Source organism: Cygnus olor, chromosome 6, assembly GCF_009769625.2.
Source record: "Cygnus olor isolate bCygOlo1 chromosome 6, bCygOlo1.pri.v2, whole genome shotgun sequence".
Classification (NCBI taxonomy): Eukaryota; Metazoa; Chordata; class Aves; order Anseriformes; family Anatidae; genus Cygnus; species Cygnus olor.
In genome coordinates, this window is record NC_049174.1 from 12,893,497 (window position 1) to 12,903,681 (window position 10,185).

The 10,185-nt window shown below is 41.6% G+C and overlaps 1 protein-coding gene across 1 annotated transcript in view; it reads left to right on the top strand.

Moving 5' to 3' along the window:
• PLEKHM3 (pleckstrin homology domain containing M3) overlaps positions 1 to 8,999 on the top strand; it is an 80,200-nt gene extending 71,201 nt beyond the window's left edge. Inside the window, exon 7 of the mRNA XM_040562302.1 lies at positions 2,351 to 8,999. Within this exon, the coding sequence (XP_040418236.1) occupies positions 2,351 to 2,528 (178 nt within the window). The 3' untranslated portion in view covers positions 2,529 to 8,999. The remainder of the gene's footprint in view (positions 1 to 2,350) is intronic.
• Positions 9,000 to 10,185: the final 1,186 nt, after the last annotated feature.

The following is a 10,185-nucleotide window of genomic DNA, read 5'->3' on the forward strand; positions in this document are numbered from 1 at the left end:
AGGGCTGTTCCCGTATTGAAGCAGTGCTGTGGGCTGTTTGCACTGCTATGGTTAGAGCCTCACAGCGTGGGATCCCAGTCAGAGCTTCAGCCGTTGTACCACCACTAATAAATAACAGTGCAGACATTTTTTCTCTCTTTTGGCTTTGAGCAATATGAGAGAAATTTATTATTTTTTTTTCCAATGAGCTTATTTCTGAAACATGAATTCATATTAACTTAAACACAATAAATCTTTGCTTTCTCTATTGATAGCCTTTCACTGGGAGGAACAGGTGTGCTGGCTCCTCTCTCATCCTGCTGGCATCCATTTTAGCAGCAATTTTTGATAAGTTTTGTCACCTCATTGAGTACTGTGGAGAAATATTGAGTGAGCATAGGGAGTGGCAGTGCAAGAGCACAGAATTACACTCCTCATCAATCATTACCCTCTAGCAACTTCCAGGGCACTGTAAATTGCTGACTAACGAGAGAATTAGTTTGATAAAATCACCATTAGTGTCAGGTCAGAATGATGTAAAGTTTTAAAGACACGGCTGTCCTCTCTGTCTCTCCTTCATCCATTAATGCGTCTGTTCATAGAGATCCCAGTCCAGCAAAGCACGTAAGCACATGTTTAATTTTAGGCAGATCAGTAATCCCAAGGAAATCACTGGGATACTAGTCCTAAGTATGTATTTATGTGCTTCACTGGATCAGGGCCATAATACCAATTCTTTTTTTGAGCACACAATGATAAATATCTCTGTAAGCCAGTTTCTTGATTCAAAAACAGTTTCAAACTCACTAGCTGGACATTAAAAAAAAAAAAAAAGAAGAATGTGTCAAGTTCTGGTGCTACAGAACATAGCAGTTAGCCAACGGAGCATTTTGCTTAACTTAGCTTCTTTAACCCTACTTTTCGTACTTGTTGAGTTCTATCAAATTCTGCCACCTAGAAATCTGCCCCTGAACTTCTGCATAGCCTTCTCAAAGCTTTGCAGTTATTAAAATTCAGACCATCTTTGGTTGTTCAGAACCAGGCATAAAAGCTAAAGCCAGCTCGAGAACTGCTTTTTCAAAGTTATAGGTAAGATGCAGATGCAGCTAACATAGTTAATGAAACACGTTGTGTTATGGACTTCTCTCAGTGTTGCCAGACTGCATGCCAAATACTACAATTTGTTTTAAAGGTGGCTTTTATTTGCCTTATGGCTTCTCAGGGTTTAGGGCTTGTTGCTTCATGATTTCAATTTTACTTCACAATCTTGAAGACTGTAACCTTATTTCTAACCAAAAAAAAGAAAGAAAGAAAGAAAAAGGAAAAACACCCAAATAAACAAAAAGTAAGGATAACAATGGACGCTAGAATTCTCATGTGGTCATGGGACTACAATAACTGCAAATAAGGAAAGTGTGAGGCATTGTAAGACTTCCCACAAAATCACCAACTGACCAGCACCCTTCATTTATACTTAAAAACTGCCCTGAAGTTTGTTTTTTTGTTGCTTTCATTATTTGATTACACAACTGTAATCTAAGACTTCATATTCCTGACACTGTTGACCTTTTTTTTTTTTTTTTCCATTTGGTTACAGAACTGCAGTAAGACAGTGACTTACTGGTCTGCTATACAGTCATTTGTATTGAAAGGCTGAGAATGTCTGAATGTTCAGCTCTAGTCCACTCCATCATAACCAGATGTTTCACTGCTCCACAGCCATCTAGAATTGGATGCTTGATCTACTGTGACATTACATCCATCACCATCTAGCCTGGTCTTTCACAGGCCATGGACAGAATGTCTGTCTACCATTCTGTGTTTTATTTTTACTTTGTGGAATTACTTATTTTCCTGCTTTTGAAATGGGCTTTCCTGCTTTACTCTTTCCAGAACAGCTGACCGCAGCACTGGAAGTTCATTGCCCAAACTGTCGTATCTTGACTGTTCCAAATGCTGAAATATATCTTGATGGGAATGAATGCCATTATTCTTCATTTACAGATCAAAGTAGCAAACTTGTCTTTCATAAAACAAAAATTATGTCTATTCTGTGATAGACCTGAAAGCTAATTAGTAAGAAGACATAACTATTAATCCTTGTAACAATGTCTGTCTTTGAAGCAGAAGCATTGTGATAGATTCTCAGCAAGTGCATAAGGATGCAAAATTTTGCTAGTCCTGAGTAGCTTTACACCAGCAGAGGCGTGGACAAGCCACTGCCTTTTGATATTCTACTCTTTTGAAATGTAGCACTTTGAGCTACCAGAACTGTTTGAAGGATTGTCTACTGTCCACAATCCATGTGAAGTCCATTGCATGCTCTGGTCCAATTTTGTCATTCAATTTTGACGCTAATTTGTGTTTGCAGGTGTGAAAGCTGTGGTGCTGTCTTCCACTCTGAATGCAAAGTGAAGGCCGTACCATGCCCCAGGTGCGTGCGTAAAGAATTGCAGAAGAAGCAGAAATCCTTCTGGAGGCGACTGAATATGGATGAAAACTTCGAAGAGTCTTGCAACATGTTTGAGTTGTCGTATCAGAACACATGAGTTCCTTAAGGCAGTGGCCAGCCTGAAGAGAGCCTCTTCCCCAGCTGCCAGGTCAAGCAACCTCTCAGCTTAGCCAGGCAGAAATCTTTTTGCAAAATAATATCTGATCTTCTTCATCTGTGAATAGCAGCTGCCAAAGTGGCCATAAAGCCTTGTTGGCTTTGAAATATCAACGGCTCAACTGCATTTTGCATTGAAGTCCAGCCGCTAGCTCTTATACAAAATGTGGTTTACTTGAAATGCTTCAGGTCTAGCTAATTGAGCACCCAACTTTTTCTTTTCCACCTCTGGAGAAGACTTTTCCTCAAGACAGAAAATATTTGCTGCCATGAACACATTATTTTTGATGTTGTTCATTTAGAATTGACGAATCATATACTTATTTATGTGTATTATTTATTATTAGCCTTGGCAGAGGTTCTGGTAAGGTGTTTGTTTCACAGAACCTCATAAGGCAGAAATGATATTAAGCCTACCTGCTACTTTTGACATGGACATGTTTCCATTTCCTCATGTTTCCAGAGAGCTATTTCTAAAGGATCAGCACATTTACATGTCACTCCTCCCCAAGGAAAGGAAAGTATCTCCCATCAAACCTTATTCAGGATGTTTGCGAGCATAAGATGCAGAATAATTCCTTTAGCTGTGCTTATTTATAACCACCCCAGTGGAATATTACATAAGCAGATAAGCAGGGTACTTGCTGCTGTTCTTATTCAGGCTGGGTATATCTGTCAAGCTCTGTCACTAAAGTCCATTCTGCTTTACGCTACTTATTCTTGATCTATGTGGGGCCACATCCTCAACTCCAGTAATGTGACTTTCAAATCTCCTGCTAGGCTTGAAGACATTTCAACTGTCTACATTGGTTTTGTTTTTGTCGTGTGAAGTTTACTTTACATGTTTTTCTAACCTGATCCTGGTAGACCAATAGTTGGGAAAGTGAACTTGCCCAATTTTGCTAGAAAATACCCTCAAAATTGTGAAACATTAGTTTGCTGTGTTCATGTGCAATTTGTGTCCTGAGTTCTCTGGGAGCACTAGAGGATTCTATACATCTCTGGTGATTCATGTGGTGGAGAGCGAACTTCTCAAGGTATGGTTCTGCCTTGCAAACCTGGAACATAGGGAAGTACTAAACATCGTAAATTACATATATTGTGAAAGATTTGACTGGAGAGATGTGTGTCATCACTAACAGTGTTCAGTTCATTGTGTTTTCACCTTCAGTGAACACTTAGGGATCCTCCTCGCTCCAGTCCACATTTTTAACTTTTTCTCCAGACCCTGCAGTAATATGTGTATTAGATGCATATGAATACATTCATATTTATATACACATATATATATACAGCAAGCAAATATGATTTCAGAAGAAAAAAGCCAGTCGCATGTGCATTTTCCTTCTCTCATGTAGGTTTGTTAAAATGCAGACTACTGATCTTTGCTTTCTATATAATATGCAGGCTGTTATTATATTCAAGGCAGAAAGCAGTCTTGATCATTGAAGCAGCTCACTAATTGCTAAGTATTTTAAATAAAAGAACGGGGTACATCATGCTTGCATTAAAGTGCAGAAAGTTACACAATGGACTTGTATTGGAGTACAAATGGTTGCCTTTTCCAGCCTCCAGTTGAAGAAAGTAGCTGAATCTGAGCTTTCCCAAATTTGAGCGCAACTTTATGTGTATATATATAGAAGCATGTTTATATCTGTATTCATTAGACAACCAGTGCCTTTCTTTTCCAGAAGTCCTCCTCCCATTGGGATTCTTTGGAAGAAAGTAGGGGGTTTTCCATGTTCTTGGCAAAGTAGTATAGGGATTCCCATATTTAATGAACTTGGTGAATCATGCACCTTTGTCACTAAAATTAGTATTTCCCCTACACAGAGGCATCTTTGTTTCATTCAGCTCACTGTTCTCCATATGAAATGAGTTGGTTTCAGCTATCATCCTTAAGGATATAATGTTCCTTTAAAGTCCATTCCCATGCAAAGAACTCCCTGCACGTTCACATATGCAAACACAGGGGAAGTCTTGTGGAATTAGTCATGCAAACAGGAACTGCAGTGGTACTAGCAGAATAAACAGTACACTCCCATATTTTTCAGCATGTGTCACTACAACCAGCCCTGTGGCAAAGCCAGTAGCTCTGAAACTGTCAGAATCTGGCAGGTACTATTTTGAATTAGCTCTAGACATAATGGTGGGTCATGAAAGAAGAAAGAAGTGACATTTTCCATATCATAATGCTTTTGAATTTAAGATATTTTATGGCATTAGTTCACATCCAGCCCAGTTTAGAGAGAGGTGCTTGTGTGTACTGTTGAGTACCCTGTGGCATCAAGAAATCAAGGTTCGGGTGTTGCGAGGTATTGGTAACTTTGTCAGATGCCCTGATCTCCAAAATGCCAGTGATGTGGGTAGTTAGATATTCTAGTTAAATTCTGGAACAACAGACAAGTTTGGAGTTACTCTAGATTTGTGCAGGTATTACAGAACAGAGTTTCTTTGTTAACTGAGATTTACAGGAAAAAAAGAATATGTTGTCAACAAACCTGTTGGAATTAGTGGTGGGTCTGAAACCACTGCCATTGCTAAAGGCAAAGAGCAAAAGCATGTTTTTACAATATGCTGGCAGCATCCAAAGCTTTTTGTGAAGGGATAATGTACAATACAGATCAGATTCTTTTTTTTTCTTTTTTTTTTTTTAATCCAGTGTAGCTGTAAGTAAGCCAGTTCCTAAATCAGATGTGATTTTTCCACCTTGAAAAAGTAATATAGCTTCTTCTTGTAGCTACAGGAGCTGGCTGTAATGTGGAAGATGTTTTCCTCTCAGGGATGCCTAGCTCCTGTCCAAAAAAAGTTATTCCATATGGATGGGTAGGATGCAGTCTTCTATCTCTGCCTTTCAAAAACATAATTCAAGGTCCAGTCCTGCCGTCAGGAATTGTGGGTGCGGAAGGAACGAGCCCTGATCATTTTTTAGCACTGCAAGATAGAAGAATAAACAGAAACTACTGCTCATGTTACTAACTCTCAAAAGACCCAACTCTAAAAGGATGGTTTTCATGCAAGAGCCAGCTGCTAGTAGGAGACACAGCTCATACTTCTGGAGATGGTTTGGGTTTTGGACAGCACTGTCCCCTTGTGTGGTTGTCTCTGCTGTGCTAACATAGTGCTGCACACTGGTCCACAGAGCTACTGTTTTCCCATTCTGCAGCCTGTAGCCTGCACATGCTCTGCTCTGCAGATGGCTGGGTGGGCACCAGCTGGAAAAGTACCTGGGGTCTTTCCAGATTGCGCACATCTCTCCTCCCTGCCCGCCCCCCCCCCCCCCCCGGTAGAATTTGTGTATTAGTACTTCTAGTCCCATCCTACCCACACATGATATAAATATGAAGTAAGTTTGAACAATAATGTTTCGTTGTGAATCAAAAATAAAATGCGCTGTTTGTCTCCTTCACAAAGAAGGTGCTTTCTTTACTTATGGAGGAGGAATAGATCTGTAGGTTCAGTTACTGCTCTTACTTGCTTGTACAGAACTTATAATCACTATAGAAATAGGGTGCTTCACTGCAAGGGACTGTAGCCTGACTTTACAACTACTTAGAATCTTCTCAGTTTAGTTAGTCTGAGATTATTTAACCCAGGACACTGTAGATAAACTAATTCAATTCTTCTTTTCCTCTGTACCCAAACCCTCTAGCTTTTCTTTTATGTAGATGAGGACCTACCTAGGGGATGCAAAATGCAGCTTTTTGATATTATCAACCTACAGAAAGAGAAATTTGGATCTCTTATGCAGAAATCTTTCTCTCTCTTTTCTTCGTCTTTCTTAGGTGGTGAAAAATGGTCTTGTGGTGTGATGCAACGTCCGGGTTGGCACGTACCAACATGCACATAGGAGCTCATTGCAGGGTTGATAGGAACTGGCAGTTGTGAAGGTTTCTTAAATAAGTGAGAAAACACTTTTTGGTGAAGAATTCTTCACAATACCGTGATAGCCCTGCTAGGAGTGAATCATCAGGGTACCTCAAGAGCTGCTCTTGTCAAGACTTCTCTTAATAATTAGTACAGGGATACTGTGTGCATTGTAATGGGTGGATGATAATGTCCTGAAAGGCTTTAAAAAAACAAAAAGCAACAACAAAAAAGAGGATGTCTGATTACAATGAAATGGGGAAGCTGCCCAGTTGTATTTTGCTTTTTCCCTGTGGCAACAGAAGCCATCGAGTTTCCTGGGCTTTCCAAGGTCATGGTCTGGATTGCAGCCGACTGTTGATCTGTGTAAAAGAAATGTAATTGAGTAATCATCATAATCTTATCTCTTGTTTTCTGTTGCTCAGCTGCAAGCCAGTCCTCTCTCTTTTCTCGCTCTCTCTGTCCCTGTCTTGGCTCACAGTGCTGAGCCTACAGCTAGGCTTTGAGCTTCATAGCTGATCGTGTTGCTTTTGAACCAGTTGAGTCTGATCATTCTCTCCATAATTTGCCTTCCAATTTTCCCTTCCCAGTAGGAGTGCCTTACAGTACTGTATATTAGTGTCTATCTTCCTGTTTTGGATTTCCTGATTGAATCTGCTGTTTGACTAACTTGTAGGCTCAAACTGAAACTCTCCTGTGGCTGCACATGCTCTTTTGCAGGAGCAGCTTAGTAAATCAGTTTGCTTGTTCTGTCCCCATGAAGTGGGCTCTATAGGCTGCATATACCAGCTCTGAAGATGCCAAGGTGCATGGAAATCCCTCACTTTTGCTTAATTTGGTGCCTTAAATTTTCAAAAATGAAGAATTTTGTCAGGAATGCTCTGCCATGCTGCAACGTGTTTGGCATTGGAGCTCTAAACCCTTGCTCATGGCAGTTTCCATCTTGCCAGGAGTGATGACCATAAAATTTGTTTACGATCTGTGCTTTGAAAGGGAAATATGAGAAAGGATTGCATGGAGACAGCATTGTTTTTTATTACCTATGTTTTGGAGACTAACTGAGCTTCTTTTCAGACAGGAATGAGGTTGCTCTTAAGTGAGAGCTTCAGAAGCTGTGGATCTGTAACAATGGCAAGCACTGGACATTAAAGCAGGATCAGGTCATGTCCAGCTCCTCCTGGAACCAGTGGCCAGCCTGTGCCACGTGGTGAGGGAGTCCCACACAGTAAAGCTGGATCCAGGGCTGTGGCAGTGAAGGCTTTTCCTCAAAATTTAATTTTAACACAGCCTGGTTCCCTGAAGGCTAACCCACTGGGGTTTGGTCAACATTACATTAGAGAGGGTTAGCCTGCTTAATTTTTAGCATTATTTGCTAACGTCTGCAGCTAACCCTTCCTGCGTCTGTCAGTTTTGGGCACATGTCCATGCTGACTGGAATCTTTTAAGTCCATTTTTGACTCCAAGTAGCAGGAACCCTATATGACAACAGCAGAGCTTTCACTGCACTTTAATAGTGTAGTGAGCAGACAGCCTGGACAATAAATAATGTGCAAAGTCCTTTACTTGAAAGCCCTGGTGTGCACACACTCCCTTGGGTCTTTTCTTAAAATGCAAGTTTCCTCCGGATCCCCTAGGGCATTGATCTAAATTAGAGATGCCACTTGTGGGCAGCATTGGAGAAGTTCAGGCCTGGAAGGCAATTAACTGCCTAGGACCAAAGTGTAGTAGGCTCTGTCTACATACACAACTGTCAGTGGCTCAATTACTTATTTGTATCCAATCTGTGCATTAAACCAATGTAAATCCTTGAGTAGTTAGTGCTGTTTTGGTGGAAAAAGGATTTGTTTCAGTTTTGCTTACGTACTTGTCAACAAAGTCAATCTTGCTTTAACTGAAGTGTTTTCAGACTGATTTTGAGTGGCACTGATACCTGTGATACCAGGTTGACTTACACCAGTCCCTTCTGTACTTGTCGGAAGTAAGAATTCATGAGCAAAATGGGTGTTGGAAGGGCTTGAAGTGATAAAGGCAGCTTCCAAATCAACATTAGTTGAGTCGAGGCAGTTTGAGCCTGGGGTAAGCCGGGTGTGATCAGCAGAGCACGGGGTCTGGCGCTGTCCCTGGCAGCCCAGGCTTCCCTTCCAAGCAGAGCAGCAGCTCGCCTGCAGCACTTGCAATGGATTTTAGTATTAGTAGCGCACCCTGAGTTTTTTGGAAACTAGTATGTGCGTGTGCTACTCTGTCTGTTAACTTATGTGCGTGCCATTGTTCTTGTATTTGTTTTGTGTTATTTTTTTGGTTTTGTTTTTTTGAGCATTTTTTTTTTGGGGGGGGTGTTTGTTTTTTACTTTTGACAAGGATTTTCTTAAATTATCTGCAACTACTAGGCAATAGTCTTAATTTATTATTGATATGTAATAAATTTATAATTTAAATTCCATAACTTGAATTGCCTGTTGACACTTGAGCAGGGTTTATTTGGGTTCACTTGTGACACCATCAGAGCACCAGTCCCTTCTGTATAAAGGCAACTGTCAATAAACACTACAAAAAAATTACTCGTCCTTTTTAATTTGCCTTCTGCTGTTACTGCACCACGTGTAGGACAAGTTTTGAAAGAGTGCTAGTTTTCTTACTAATCCACTGGTGAAAGTCTTCCAAATCTAAGCAAATTCTGATACTTTTCTCGGTTCTGAGCCAGGAGGTCTCTGGAAATGCTGTCAATGACTGCATCAGGCTTTGCATGTTTGGATTCACAGTTAAATCTGTTAGGTGTATTTGATAGCCACAAATGTCCAGATTTTTGAAGGTGCTGAGCCCCAACAGTTCCCAGGAGAGCTTTTTAGGAGCTGTTGTTGTCAGACACTTTTGGGTACAGAGCTCCCAGGAGGCACATAGGAGCTGGGGGAAGGCTGCTCCCCACTGCGTGGCTGCCATGTGGACCTCTGCCAGCAGGCTCCAGGTTAAAGGACCTTGGATCCTAAGTAAGGAAGGCACCTCCTAGCTCACTGCAAGGCCCACTGAAGGGCTGGGAGGGTAGAGTTTTGCTCACAGTGTAAGGGCTGTTTTGCTCAGACAGCTCTCCATCCAACGGACATAGGAGCAGGTGTGATTCCTGCTCTCCTGGGCTGCTTCTCCCAGTGCACAGGGTGAGAAACTTCATCAGCTCCCCAGGGCTGTGAATTTGGTGCTGAGCTGTGGTGAAGCTCACAGACCTATGTCCCCTGTATGAGGGCCCCCAGAGAAATCTCTCCTGGCTGTCCAAGAAGGACATATCCACTCCCTTGCTGTCCCCCTGCCATTCCTCAGAAAGACCAGAATTCCACCAGGAATGTCAATCCTTTCTCCTGCAGGCACCTTTGGACTTCATACCCATGATGAAATGGCTGCAAGCAGTGGGTTAATGTTTGATCAGGACCACACAAGCTGCACGGGAAAGCCATGTGCAAGACCTTCTTCCTCCTTATTTGCTTTACAAGGTGAGCCAATTCTGTTATGACACATACCTCTTTCCCCTTTCACTGCCACGTCCCCTCCTCACTTCACTCTCTTAGAGATGCTGGGAAGGAAGCATCAACACAGAGCAGAGACCATGGGGTCTAGGGAGCCCTGGAAGGAGCAGTTTGGTTGTGGGGTTTTTTGATGTTTTTTTTTTTTTTGGTCCACCTATGGTTGTATTTACACAGCTTCTCTCCTCCTTGCCCCTTCCTAGGCTCCCTGTTGTGCTCTGT